The 15,566-nt window shown below is 41.8% G+C and overlaps 1 protein-coding gene across 18 annotated transcripts in view; it reads left to right on the forward strand.

The window, feature by feature from the left end:
* Nucleotides 1-15,566, forward strand: part of gapvd1 (GTPase activating protein and VPS9 domains 1) — a 106,053-nt gene that overhangs the window by 75,228 nt on the left and 15,259 nt on the right. For all 18 annotated transcript variants that reach the window (XM_033048826.1, XM_033048814.1, XM_033048828.1 and 15 more), the window contains 3 exons: nt 10,112-10,231; nt 12,536-12,662; nt 13,688-13,809. In XM_033048826.1, the coding sequence (XP_032904717.1) occupies nt 10,112-10,231; nt 12,536-12,662; nt 13,688-13,809 (369 nt within the window). The remainder of the gene's footprint in view (nt 1-10,111; nt 10,232-12,535; nt 12,663-13,687; nt 13,810-15,566) is intronic.

A 15,566-nucleotide genomic window follows, 5' to 3' on the forward strand; every position in this document is an offset into this window, starting at 1 on the left:
TTACTAGTGCATCTCATGTCTTTTTTAACAATTTAAACTTGATATTAAATGTTTTCTAAAGTTTAAAAGAGTAACTAAATGAATAATAGGATTCCTCTCCTTTTTGTAATGAAAAATGGGAACATTTGAGATCCAGATGAAATTAAGACAAACTAAAGCCGACTCGAAAGCAGGTATCTGATTCATACTCAAATTGTTCAACTGGGAGAGGTTAAAATCATCAGTCATCAAAATATCTAATAATTTTTATGGTACATTTTCATTAACCCTAACCCAAAATTTTCATGTGAAAAAGTCTCCCACACATTTGAATGGTTTAAGTTCATTATTGTCATGTATACCGAGGTACAGTGAAAAACTTTGTTTAGCAAGCTACCCAATCGAATACTATACATCAAGCCAAACACAAGCACAAGAGAAAGATACGGAGTGCAGAATATAGTTCTCAGCATTTTAGTGCACCAATTTCATCGGCAAAAGTCCAATGTCCACTATGTGGTGGAGGAAAAGTGGACTTATGGAAGGACTGTTCAGAGGCCCGATAAGTGGGGAATAAACAGTTTCTGAGTCTGGTGGTGCGCGCTTTCAAGCTTCTTTATCTTCTGCCCACCAGGAACAGGGAGAAAAAGGAATGACCGGGGTGGGAAATGTCTTCGATTATGTTGGCTGCTTTCCTCAGGCAGAGTGAAGTGTAGATGGAGTTATGGTGGGAGTCTGGTCTATGTGATGGACTGGGCTACATCCATAACTCTCTGCAATTTATTTCTGGTCTTGGACAGAGCTGTTCCCAAATCAGTCTCCTAAGGAAGTAAATGTGTGGGTGTGCCTTCTTGGCAGTTGTTCCTTGACAGATCATCGATTAATATTTATGCTAAGTAACCTGAAGCTTTCAACTATTTCCACTTCAACATTGATGCTGATTGGGACATGTGCTCCACCACGCTTCCTTGATAACTGGCTCCTTCGTCTTGCTGACATTGAGGGAGAGGTGGTTGACCTGACACTGTATTATTCCGTTCTCTATTTCCTTCCTGTACTCTGTCTTGTCATCGCTTGTGATCCAGCCCACCACAGTAATGTCATCTGCAAACTTGTAGATGATATTTGAGCCGAATTTGGCTGCACAGTTGTGAGTGTATAGGGAATATAGTAGGGGACAAAGAACACATCCATGTGGGGCACTGATGTTGAGAATTATTGTGGAGGAGAAGTTGTCACCTCTCCTTACTAATCGTGGCCTGTGGGTCAGAAAGTCCAGGATCCAGTGACAGAGGAGGGTGTTGACTCCAAGGTCCAGGAGTTTGGATGGGGTTGTGGTTGAAGGCAGAGCTGTGGTTGATCAATTGGAATCTGACCATGGAATGAATCCCTGTTGTCAAGGTGTAATCCCAGTCATTGGAGAAGCACTTAAGGTTGAATAATTAAATTATGATCTAATTCCTATCCGTTGTGTTTAATGATGTGTCATCCTTGATGTATTGGAGAATTAAATAATTGTACAGGTATATGTACTGGGAGGTTTAATCAATTAACCAATTGATTCAGAAAATCGGTCAGAATAAAAGTCTTAGAAATAAGTACACTGGCAAGATTCCTTATTGATTCCCTTGTTGAAATATGCGTATTAGTTTGTATGGTTTAGTGCTAATGTCCAATCCCTAGGTTTTCTAATCTTCCTTTGATGATGCAGGGAATACTGCATGTTGTTTTGGTGTCCATAAACCTGGGAAGCAGAGGAGCTCACATTGGCTTTTGGCTGTGGTCTTGAATGTTCTCCAAAGACCATTCCTGGAGTAAACATGTCTGACAATATTGGTTTAAGCTTCCATTAAAAAATGTCAGTGGAATCAAATAATATTTTCATAAGAGGAAAGAAATACAAGTACATAAATTGTGACAAACTCATGGTTATGGTTAAAGATGCTCTCCAGTTTATAATTTGTATTCTTCTGAAATCAAAATTATCTAAATGTAATTGGCTAACAGATAACGTAAATCATCTTATTGAGGATCAATTGGCTACACAATCTTTTTGTACCATGTCCTCACCAAAAATGGAGTAATTCCTTAAATAGAATTTATGCCGAAGTTTTACTGTTTTAGTGTGTTTTTATATTGTACTAGACTAAGTGGGACCCATTGGGTCCCAGCTTCACATGGGAGGGCTGGTCCCCCAACGCAATATTCCACCTCGCCACCAATTCCAATATACACACACACACACACTCACACTTACACACACACACACACACACACACACACACACACACCATATATATGACAGTAAACTTTCTTGAATCTACTCGCACGGCCTCTCCACTGTGTGGCTTCCGCAGTCAGCGGCACTTCCGCAATCAGCGCGACCTCTGCACTAAGCGGATGTCACAACCTAATAAAGCATTTATTCCTTCCAAACACCGTCGGACCTAATAAAGCATTGCACTTTGAAGCACAGGCAGGGTAGCAGGCTAAACAACTCATGGCATTGTCATTAAGGGCTAACAAATCATTATTGCAAGTACATTGCAGACTCACAGTTCAGTTGATTCACAGCCACAGTCGTGGCCTCTCCCTCGCGATCAGGCATCCGGGGTTTTATAGTCCTGCCGCCCCCCGGAAGGGGAGTTACCTTCTACGCGGTGATTGACAGGCGAGAGGACCAATCAGCAGATCTCAAGGTTTTTTAAACAGTCATAACTTTTTTACTTTTCATCGATGGGAACAATTCTCGGGGCTGGCTCAGCGGAGGAGGACTGTGAGTAAGATGTCCAAAAATCACAGCGATACAGGGTAGCGTTTTTTCTAAAATCAATATACAGTGCAGACAGGAAGTGGTCAAAATGAGACTTTTAATTATATAGATGTTGTTTTCCACACATTTCATTCTTCTGGTTGATGTTATTGGCAAGGGTGTCATTTATTGCCCATCCCTAGTTGAGCTCAGTCGGGTTGTAACTGGTGCCTTGACCTGTTGCAGTCCAGGTGATTATGTCATTTACAGGTTGTTGGATCAAACATTGCCAGTTGCATATCTGCAGTGATGGAGAAACGAGGAAGTTGGGGTGGTGTGCAAGTTGGATGTGGGTCCGTGTAATTGGTGCCCTGGTTGTAATTTACAACTTTGTGCAGAGATCCCCGTTGTTAGATTCTGACCTCGCAAATGTCTTTCCAAATTCTCAGTCTGCCATGGTGGACAACATGTAATCCATTGTCCACAAGTAGCCTGGTGATTGACTCCAACCAGCCAAGAAGCACTTGCTGTCCTTGGCTTCCCACGAGACCCACCATTCTGTCCTGCCATGGTTGCCCTGGCTGTATGCTTGTTAACAATTCCCAGGTACCCCAAGACCATACATCTCCTGAAAAGTAATCTAAGAGAAGTAGGGAAGGATGGAGAAGAACACTGTTGCTATGGATAGTTCTCGTATAATAAAACTGATACATCTTGAAAATAAATTGGACCAGATTTTGATGCCTGGTGACTCCCTAAAATTCCAAGAGGCCTGAACCTGGGATTAAATCGAGTATAAAACTGCTGAAGGAACTCAACAGGCCTTTGTGGCGGCCTTAAAATTCCATCCTTCACCATGATGTAATGTATTTGTGTAAATGATTTGCTCGTTCCTTTATTCCTGAAATTAATTTCCCAGTTGCACTCTCCATGGGTCCCATGTTTACCCTACCTGTCCTTTTCTTAATGAAGGTGGAACTTTAAAAATGTTCAGCCCTACAACGTTTTATTGAAAGGTCTGAACTGGTGACAGTAAATAATTGGTCTTCACTTTTAAGTAGCAGGGGTTATATGGAGAATTAATGTAGTTATACCATTTTGTAAGTAGATAGTCAAAGACATTTATTTTTAAATAAGAGGGATATCCTTTGCAGTTTTAATGACAAAAATAAACTAATGGCATGGTATTATACATTTAAAAGTGAAGAGGCAAGGTTGAGATTTTGATTCTGGTGAAAGTTATTGGAAACATAGCCACATTTAAAATTATAGTAAAATGTATGATATTTTTCTTTCAATAGTGAGGATGAATTTTGTTTTTGCTTTCCTCTATGAGATATAACCTGCAGATTTGATGTCTGTATGGAGTACTATTGCATTGGTTCACTTCTGGTACCATATCCCCTATTCATATCAGGGATGAATATCATAGTTATGACCAGCTGCACTCCTGTTTATTTTCAGTATAAAGAGCATAGAACAGGCTCTTTAGTATAAAGAGCATAGAACAGTACACGAACAGGCCCTTCGGCCCACAATATCTGTGCCGAACATGATGCCTAGATAAACTAATCTTTTCATCCCTTCATTCCCTGCATATCCACACGCCAATCTGAAAGCCTCTTGAACTCCACTATCGTATATGTCTCCACCACCGCCCCTGGCAACGCTTTTCCTCGGTAAAGGAAACGGCGTTTGCAGTTTTCAGCACGTGCATTATGACCGACTGAAATGGGTTACTAAAAAACGGCAATCGCAATCACCAAGCTTAGAAAAGTAAGGAAGCTATTAAGTTTCTATCAGTAGCTGCAAGTAAAATAAGAAATGCTCAATGGTGAAAGTAGCCCATGAATGGTAATGCTTATGACAGGATACATTGAAGATGGCAGCTTAAGTGTGGTGAGGCATCAGCCCGCTCCTATGGTTCTGAAGAAGTTCACTGGCAGATTCCTTCATCAAAATTCACCAGAGCTCACTGGCCTAGTGTCCTGCACCAGAATTACTATTATTCGTATTGTTAGCATTTGTCCTTACGATAAACTGACAAATTAGAGATCTGAATAAAAAAACAAATTGTTGGAGGAACTCGGCAAGACAGGCAGCATCTGTGAGGGGAAATGAACAGATAATCCTTAGGTCGGGATCCATCTTCAGGTTTGCATCTCATTACCTAAGTTGTAAAGAAATAAGTTAAAAGTACAGAAGAAAGGGGAGTCAGCCTGACGACGTGGTTTCAGATTGTTCTTTATGATTACTTAACTTTCTTTGAGGCGATTGCCTTTACTGGGTGATGGTACGAAGTTTAATGTTGTGTACCTTGATTTCACAAAGGCATTTTACTCATATCCACATGTTCAAATACTGAGCAAGTTTCAAATGTATGTAAGAAAGTCACTGTTTCACAAGATGGTTTGGGGTCAAAGGACAGTAGACAGTAGAATGTTGGGGCTGCTTAAATGTAATAATTTAATTCTCCAGCTCATTTACACAAGAGTGAGTAAGTGACCTGTTATGGCCATCAGTGTACACCAATGTAATGTTGGTTGGTTTGCAAAGAACACTGGAGATCCTTGATTTACACTGCGATGAGCAAGGCAGACTTGGAGGTTGTTATTTATGCATCTTCTGTTCAACAGATGTCCGGTGACAGGATGTGTACGAAGGGATGGCAAATGCTGGTATACACCAAGATAGACACAAAATGCCTGAGTAACTCAGCGGGACAGGCAGCATCTCTGGATAAAAGGAATGGGTGACGCTTCGGGTCGAGACCCTTCAGTCTGAAGAAGAGTCTCGACCTGAAATGTCACATATTCCTTCTATCCAGAGATGCTGCCTGTCCCACTGAGTTACTCCAGCATTTTGTGTCTATCTCTGGCGACAGGATCTTTTTAATGTGGTTGGTGGAAAGGTAATATGAGTAAAATGTTTTGGCAGCTAAGATGGAAGCATTACAAAAAGGGAATCACAAAGGAAATGCAGAAAATGAAAAAGATACAATGGGGAAAGTAATTGATTTTGATCTGCATTTCAACAACATACAGAAACGTAACTTTGTGGAACCTCAGTCAACCTTCATAGATGATCCTGTGGGTGGATAATTGTGAATCATTAGAGTGAATGGGGATTCAGTGATTTGTCAGCTTGCAGCTCCTGCAGGCATCCGTGTGGTATTCCAGCTGTTGGACCACAGTGAAACTGCCAACAGTAATTGCCCCTCATCACCGACAGTTGCCCTGTGCCTTCGTCCTGGCAACAACAACCCTGAGGACCTGTGCTGCTGGGACTATAAACTATCTCTGGAACCTTCAGGTTGAGCTGTGGTGCTTCACTGACCACGTGAAGTGAGATTATTCTGTACTAGCTGATGTTCCGTTCACATGCACCCTTGCTGCCTGTTTCATGGGGAAACGTAGAACCCCCAAGCCAGCTGTTCTGCTGCCTACTGATCTTGCCAAAAAGCTGGAACAACAGAGCTGAATAGTGAAGTGAAGATGTTGTTAGTTGGGCTCCTGATAGACAATAGGTGCAGGAGCTGGCCATTCGGCCCTTCGAGCCAGCACCGCCATTCACTGTGATCATCTACAATCAGTACCTCTTTCCTGCCTTCTCCCCATACCCCTTGACTCCGCTATCTTTGAGAGCTCTAACTAACTCTCTCTTGAAAGCATCCAGAGAATCGGCCTCCACTGCCTTCTGAGGCAGAGAATTCCACAGATTCACAACTCTCTGGGTGAAAACGTTTTTCCTCATCTCCGTTCTAAATGGCCTACCCCTTATTCTTGAACAGTGGCTCCTGGTTCTGGACTCCCCCAACACGGGGAACATGTTTCCTGCCTCTAGCGTGTCCAATCCCTTAATAATCTTATATGTTTCAATAAGATCCCTTCTCATCATAAATTCCAGAGTATACAAGCTCAGTCGCTCCATTCTTTCAACATATGACAGTCCAGCCATCCCGGGAATTAACCTCGTGAACCTACGCTGCACTCCCTCAATAGCAAGAATGTCCTTCCTCAAGTTTGGAGACCAAAAATACACACAATACTCCAGGTGTGGTCTCACCAGGACCCTGTACATCTGCAGAAGGACCTCTTTGCTCCTGTACTCAACACCTCTTGTTATGAAGGCCAACTTTCTTCACTGCCTGATGTACCTGCATGCTTACTTTCAGTGAGTGATGAACAAGGACCCCCCAGATCTCTTTGTACTTCCCCTTTTCCCAACTTGACACCATTCAGATAATAATCTGCCTTCCTGTTCTTGCCACTAAAGTGGATAACCTCACATTTATCCACATTAAACGGCATTTGGCATGCATCTGCTCACTCATCCAACCTGTCCAAGTCACCCTGCATCCTCATAGTATCCTCTTACAGTTCACACTGCCACCCAGCTTTGTGTCATCTGCAAATTTGTTAATGTTACTTTTAATCCCGTCATCTAAATCATTAATGTATATTGTAAATAGCTGCGGTCCTAGCAGCGAGCCTTGCGATAACCCACTAGTCACTGCCTGCCATTCTGAAAGGGACCTGTTAATCCCTACTCATTGTTTCCTGTCTGCTAACCATTTTTTTAATCCATGTCAGTACCCTACCCCCAATATCATGTGCTCTAATTTTGCCCACTAATCTCCTATGTGGGACCTTATCAAAGGTTTTCTGAAAGTCCAGGTACTCTACCTTGTCCAATTTCTGGCTCTCCCTTGTCCAATTTCCTAGTTACATCCTCAAAAAATTCTAGAAGATTAGTCAAGCATGATTTCCCCTTCGTAAATCCATGCTGACTCGGACTGATCCTGTTACTGCTACCGATGGTGTCACATTATCACAAAATCTTTGTGGATGATCAACCATATAATTGAGGTAGTGTAAAATGATCAGAGACTTACAAGTCTGTAAAAAGGAAACGCTGAAAGTAGGTCGTAGAAAATTTAAGACAAATAACTCAACTTTATGATTTCCTCTCTTCATCACCGAAAATGCTTTTGGAGCATGTAGAAATGTAGATTGTGGTTAAAATGGGATGCTGGTTGCTGATTAATTTAATTGTGGCCCCCAAGATCGTTGACAGAAGAATAAACAGAAGTTGTTTTATGAGTACTAAAATGTAATTAGTCTTTTATAAAATCATACTATCAGTATACTGAAATCTCATTCTATAAATGTTGAACGAATGTGGATGACCATGTTAGTGCAACTTCACGGGGAAAAATACTCTTTCAATGTATACATTTATTTTAGCTTAAAGATATTAAATTAGTTGAATTTAATTTTCTAGTCTGGGAATTATTAGACAGAAGTGAATATTTTAGGGTCTTTGAGGGACTTTGGGCGAATGACTTTATTATTCTCGCTTGGGTTTAGTTTAGTTTAGTTTAGTTTAGAGATACAGCGTGGAAACAGGCCCTTCGGCCCACCGAGATCGCACCAACCAGCGATCCCCACACATTAACACTATCCTATGAATACCAAGCCAATTATCCTACAAACCTGTACGTCTTTGGAGTGTGGGAGGAAACCGAAGATCTCGGAGAAAACATACGTGGTCACGGGGAGAACGTACAAACTCTATACAGCCAGCACCCGTAGTCAGGATCGAACCCGGGTCTCCGGCGCTGCAAGGCAGCAACTCTACACATTCAGCAATAAACATGCCTTTTTCATATCACATATTTGACATGCAATTGTCCCAAAGTGCTTCTTGGGTGCTAACAAGCAAAACTTTAAAGATGCTGATGATTAAAAGTCAGTCAGATAGATGTGCTATTTCCCCGACTCAAAAATTCTGAAGTAATGTGCGCAGATTTCAAATTGTGGTGCATTCATCTTATGGAATTATTGCTAATTGTTGTTAATTTGTGCGCTGATTATTTAGAAAATTAATTAGAGATTTTTAAATACCAGGAAGCAAAGGGTAGAATCAGTAAAAATTACTTTGCGAACTGAGTTTATAAAACTTATTCAAGTGCGTTTTTCAAAAAAAAAAACTGTCATGCGTCCCCAATTTGCTTATATGTGACTCAATTTCCACATTGGCATTTAACACTCTGCTGTTTGAAATCACCTGGGCAGTATTAAGTAGGTAGTCTGAAGAAGGGCCCCTACCTGAAATGTAACCTATCCATGTTCTCCAGAGATGCTGACTGCTGAGTTACTCCAGCACATTTGTGTCCTTTTAAGTATTCAGTTATATCTGCTTCCTTGAGCAGTTTTGAAAGATCATCAACTACCATCTTGGACAACTATATGGGGACAATGTATTTAAAAATATATATATTAATATTGAGTGGAAAATCAGACAACAATCCTATACGTGGTTATGAAAACATTTTAATACTATCCATTAAAGAGATTGTAAGTGATGGATAAATGTGATATTTATAAAGCTGCGTCACAAGCGTATTTTTTATCCAGTATGGCATATATTTAAATACTGTTCTTAAAAAAACAATATATATTCACTAAGAAGCACCTCACGTTTGTGCATAAATAGTCAGAGAAATCCTTGGGGGAAGAAATAATTTGTGGTCTTTAATGAGTTTATTGATTCCCCAGAATTCTATCAATAACTTCATTTCCGGAACGAAGCTAATCACAAATTTTACCCATTTCATTTTGTAGTATCTGCACCTTTCCATCTTGCTTAGGGTTAACCTCTTTCACGATGCTTGCTTTCTGCTCTGTTCCTAGTGCTTTTGGTGTTTGAGCTATGCCTTGAGTTAGTTACTCTGTTTCTGTGTGTAATGTTTTTGCTGCCTACATTTGTGCATGTATAGTAAGCATGCTTTCTCCGTTTCTGTGCATGCACCATTGCGTTTTCTCGCTTTACCCTGGGATTACCTGTGAGCAAAGTCACAGGTGATCATTTGATATGTTGTTTTTTTTAAAGTGTGAACGATCTCAAGAATTAATGCATTAAATCTAACAATCTGGATCTAATCCATAAATAGCTCAGTGACAAATGGCAACCATTTTCAGCCTTTCTGTAATTGTCTTTTGGTGCAGGCATTACCAATATCTAACTAATGAAGATTTGTACCAATTATTCTGCAGAATCATAAGATGCTGATTTTGAATTGTTTTAATTTTGTATTTTAATTCATATTTCCATATTTAAACTGTTTAAAAGCAACCATTAATAGTATTTAAAATGTTCATTTTGTCATTATAATTATTTTCAGCATGATGTCGTCATAACTTTACATTGATTCTTTTATAAAAAGAAAAATAAAGACATGCCCATAAAGGTTAAGACTATTTAAGAAGAAATAATAAACATGTAAATGCAGATTAAGAATTTAAAAAGTCTTCTGTACATATTTATTTTAAAGAGTAGCTAGAATTGTTTGTTCACACTGATTCTGTGTGTTGCCAGATGAGCCAATTCCCAGGTTGAATGCACAAGCCCAGGCTGCTGAGGATATTCTGGATAAATACAGAAGTGCTATTAAACGATCCAGTCCCAGTGAAGCAGTTGCAAATGATGAGGTTACAGGTAAGTCATCTTAATGTTCACTCCGGTTTAGAAATGGTATTTGATCGTATCTTAGTTTTATTTTAGTTTAGAGATACAGCGCGGAAACAGGCCAGTCGACCCACCGTGTCCGCGCCGACCAGCAATCCCTGTACACTAACACCGTCCAAAACACACTAGAGACAATTTACAGATATACCATGCCAATTAAGCTACAAACCTGTACATCTTTGGAGTGTGGTGGGAATTGGAGATCCCAGAGAAAACCCACGCAGGTCACGGGGAGAATGTACAGACAAACACCCTTAGTCAGGATCGAACCCAGGTCTCTGGCGTTCTAAGGTAGCAACTCTACCGCTGTGCCACCGTGTCAGTCACATTTGTTACTGAAGTAATGGCATATGATCTTATATGAGCAGGAGATGTAATGTCATCATTAATGTGGGGTTTATATAATAGTCAGGCCACTGAGCTATCAGTGTGTACCAGACAAAATAATCGGTTGAAGAATCACTTTGTGGTTAGACTCACAGTTATGCAAGAGCCTCCAAAGCATCAGCAGGCATTGAGCTGTAACTAATTAATATCAAGCTAAAGCTAGAAGTTAAACTGCAGAGATAGACACAGTGTTGGAGTAACTCAGTGGGCCAGGCAGCATCTCGGGAGACAAAGGATCCTTTATCTCCAGAGATGCTGTCTGACCCACTGAGTTACTCCAGCACTTTGGACAAAAGACTGAGAAGAGGAGATACGGAGAGCAGCAGGAATCGGTGTTAATGATGCTGCCACAAGGTTGGGAAAAATGATAACTTTCATTGATAATGCTGGATACAACTCCTGCCCAAAGCTGGTACGTGTGGGATCAAACTTGATAGTGAATTCCTCCTAATTGATTGTGGAATCCTCATAATTCCTAACATTGCAGCATTCACTATCAAAACTGTGAACCATGATGTTGTAACACACCAGGGATATGCATGTTTTCAACAGGATGTAGGGAAGGGATCTAAAGGAGTTTGATGTGATTTAAAAGCAATCCTTTCATTGTTCATAGGTAGACAAAAATGCTAGAGAAACTCAGCGGGTGAGGCAGCATCTATGGATCGAAGGAATAGGTGACGTTTCTGGTTAAAGAAGGGTCTCGACCCAAACCTATTCCTTCGCTCCATAGTTGCTGCCTCACCCGCTGAGTTTCTACAGTATTTCTGTCTATCTTCCATTTTTCCAGCATCTGCAGTTCTTTCTTAAACCTTTCATTGTTCATGGTTTGATGTTTGTTTTACCTTTGTGCTGGCTGTTCACTCTATCCATTGGCCTCTGGGGGTGCTGTGAGTCGGCTGCCCTGCCAGCAGTGTGTTCGTTATTTCAACTTTTTTAGTTTTTTTTTGTTATGTCCGAGTGTTTGTTTTAGTGCCTCTCGGTGTGTCTTATGTTGGGGGTGAAGGGGGGGAAACGGGGAAACCGTAACTTGCTCGATGGAGAGGCGACATTTTCGATGTTGCTTCTCCGCCTCCCCTCTTGTGGCCTAACAGCTTGGATTGGAACGGCCTTTCCCAGAGTCGGACCCAGAGCTTCAGCAGCGTGGAGTTTTCCATCGCGGAGCGGGGACGAACCCATGCCAGAGAGCAGTGCCCCGATTGCTGTCCTGGTGACTTTGACATCATGGGGCAGTGGTCTGCAGAGCTTCAAGCCGCGGGCGAGGCGTGGACTTACCTTCCGGAGTCTGGGATCCCTTGCTGGGGATAGCCGGAGAAGAGCTCCGACCGCTGGCCTGCGGCCTGTAGCATCCGGAAGCCGCGGTCTGCGGTTGGAAAGTGGCACTCCAAGCCGCGGAATGTGTTTGACCGTCCCGACGTCGGCGTTTCAATCATCCCGACGAGAGGGCCTGTACATCCGGTCGTCCGTAGCGGTGACTAGGGAGGGTTTATGGCCCCGACCACGGATGAACAAGGGAGGAGGACTGACTGAACTTTGATGCCTTCCACCACAGTGAAGAATGCTGTGGTGGATGTTTGTGTTAGATTTTATTGTGTATTATGTGTTCTGTTTTACAACTGTGTCGCTGCATGGCAAATTCATTTCACTGTACCTTGGTTGGTGCATGTGATGAATACATTTGACTTTGACTTTGCATCATTATATGGAGCACCAGTGCACAAGCCAAACACTGTTTCGCAGTTCCTGCTAATCAACGCACATGATATTGAGATTGTTGGTTGAGCATCCAAGCTCCTATTGGTTGGTTAAATTCAGGGCTTCTTTGCTCCATCGCTCTTTCCTGAAAGTGACTCTCCGTCACAATGCAAGCTGTTTGCTTTTTTCCAGAGGTCATCGGAGATGAGAGTATGCACGATTCGCCACGTGATGAAACTCTTCAGAACCTTTCAGCGGATGATCTGCCAGACTCCGCCAGTCAGTCGGCCCAGACTCAAGACTCCACATTCTCCTTCAGGTAGCATCCTTTTCAGTCTGTCACAGGAGCTATGGCATAGTAGGATAACAAGTCTGTTTTGTTGTCTTCAGACTGGCTCTGTAGGAGCCATTTATGTTTAGGCTAGCTACTGTTGGCATATTATGTAATTTGGTCTAGATATATCATGCCGTATTATTTTGGACACTTGGGGGCGGTCATTAGATGCACAGGATGGTGTGTATATAAGGTATAGCAGACAGGAAGTGGCGGGCACTGGGAGGGAGAGCACACAGTTCTTACCAGAACAGGGACAGAGCAGCCAGCTACAACTTGCATGCAGAATAAGGAAAACCTGGTACGTTCATCTCTTTGTTTGTACAACTACTTCAATAAACAACCAATATGGAAATGACGACTGGAACATGTTCTATTAGGTCTGCGTAAGATCACTCCTACCTACCTATGTAAGTAGCTGGAAAAGAGGACACTGGAAAAGTCAGAAATTTGCCATTACAGACTCCATCCTTTATTATCCCTTCCTGTGTAGAAAGAAATCAAGCTACCTTTTGCCGCCTCTTTCACCTTTGCTTACTCCTTGTCTCCTGCCTTTTGGTAGAATGTGGAATTTGATGGAGGAAGCTGTTCCACTTTGCTTCGGAGGGCACTAAGTGCTGGAATAACTCAGCGGGTCAGGCAGCATCTCTGGCAAACATGGATGGGTGACGTTTCAGGTCGGGACCCTGTTATCTGGAGATGCTGCCTGACCCGTTGAGTTATTCCAGCATTTTGTGTCCTTTTAAAAAAAATTATAAACCAGCATCTGCAATTCCCTGTTTCTACTTCTCCACTTTGCTTTGTTGCTTTTCAGTTTATTGTCCTGTACATTTTGCCCACTTTTGGACAAAATGGTTTAAATTTGCACATAGCCAAATGTTATTAGCATGTTTAATGGGATTGACCAACCAGCTAAAACTGGAAGGTACCTCAGAGTGTTAAGAATTGCCCTGTTTCTATTTTGCTTAATTGCCAGGAATCTAAAAATGGCATTTTGTTCTTCCAATTAGGGATGCAAAGAAGAAATTGCGAATGGCACTATGTTCAGCTGACTCGATTGCCTTCCCTTTGGTGAGCCATTCAGCAACAAGAAATGGGCCCCCTGGAGGACCGGACCAAGGGGAATCTGAAGGTAAAGACTACTCAAAATAATTTGTGGTCTTTAATCATATCTAACACTTTGGGCAGCATCTCATGGATATTCTGAATTCAATCATTTCCATTTAATCAATTTTCCCAAGGGAATTAAAAAAATGATTTCTGACTGCAATCAGGAAGCAAAGGTTGAGTCATAGTCATGCAGCATTGAAACAGGCCCTTTGGCCCAACTTGCCCACGCCGACCCACCTGCCTGCATTTGGCTCGTATCCCTCCAAACCTGTCCTATCCATGCACCTGTCTAAATGTTTCTTAAATGTTGCTTCCCCCCCCCCCCCCTTATTTTGTGCAGGGAGTCTCCCTTCCAATTGCACAGAAGGAATCATTATTCTATCAGTTTCTGTCAATATATTCTTATTCTTGTGGCTTTCGAATATCCCTCGACTGTCAATGCATTCTTAGCTTGCTCAGCTATTGTTTCTTGTTTTGCACATCAATCAAGCAAGGAGATGCAGCAAGTAGAGCTACTGCCTCACAGTTCTACTGGGTTCAATCCTGTCCTCCGGCACTATCTGTGTGGAGTTTGCATGTTCTCTCTGTGACCATGTGGATTTCCTTTCAGCTGCTGTGATCTCCTTCATTGTGCTGTATTTTCCTCTTGGTCCCCATAAACATGCATGTTGGTAGGTTAATTTTTGCTAGTGCATATGTGTGTGGTATAATCTGGTGGGAATTGAAGGAAATGTGAGGAAAATAAAACAAGATTAGTTGGATGCTTGGTCTCTGTGGACTGTGCTAAATTAGACCTGCATTCTTTGACGTTTTAGACGATTGAGGGTGATCTTTGTGAAACAATTAAGGGAGCATGAGAGACAAATGTTGAGTTGATTCCACAGAGAGATGCATCATCAGAATTTCCTCTCGCTAATGAAGATTCTCAGGAATTTTCTACCCCGGTCGGTTAAAGAGGTTTGATCACTGGAGGTATTTCAAAATGGGATAGATCAGTCTGAAGAAGGGTTTCGACCCGAAACGTCACCCATTTCTTCTTTCCAGTGATGCTGCCTGTCCTGCTGATTTACTCCAGCATTTTGTGTCTATCTTCAATTTAAACCAGCATCTGCAGTTCTTTCCTACACATTCGATCGTTTCTTGAATGTGCAGGGGAATTGGGAACTTTGCAGTGATGGAACAGAAGAGGAACAGAGAACTATGATTATATATCTGTTGTGCTGCTGTAAATTGCTTGTTCTAAGCTTCCCCCCAGTCTAGTTTCAGTAAAAACACTGAATCAAGCACTTGAACAACTAATCTTTATTTTAACAAAAGCGCAATTACAGTTCAACTACTGTACCTATCCCAGCACGGGTTCGATCCTCGAATCTGCCTGATCAAGCCCTCTAGGCCTCGCTCAAACAGAGACACTCCAGAAGGTCACACATTCCCAAGCGCTCTCCCAGAAGATTGATGCTGGACCTCGTGGTAGCGAACTTTTATATGTCCCGGGACCTCGAGGGGCCAAACCGCATGGGAGTGGTCTCTTAATAATCCAATTACAGATATCGATTAACCCCATACTTAACAGACATTTCCCTTACCCAATAGTACAGCAGCTTAATACATTGTATTCAAACAGGACTTCTCAAGGAAGCCAACTTAGAAACATTTACCCTGATCTGCTAGAAACCCAGACAAGGCTCAATACCTCATCCAATCAACACTCGGCAAAGTAGAACTCTGCAACATTATTTACAAGGTGTATGTCTAGTTTGCAGCCATCCAATCCATTCT

This window comes from Amblyraja radiata, chromosome 32, assembly GCF_010909765.2.
Source record: "Amblyraja radiata isolate CabotCenter1 chromosome 32, sAmbRad1.1.pri, whole genome shotgun sequence".
In the NCBI taxonomy this organism is placed as follows: domain Eukaryota; kingdom Metazoa; phylum Chordata; class Chondrichthyes; order Rajiformes; family Rajidae; genus Amblyraja; species Amblyraja radiata.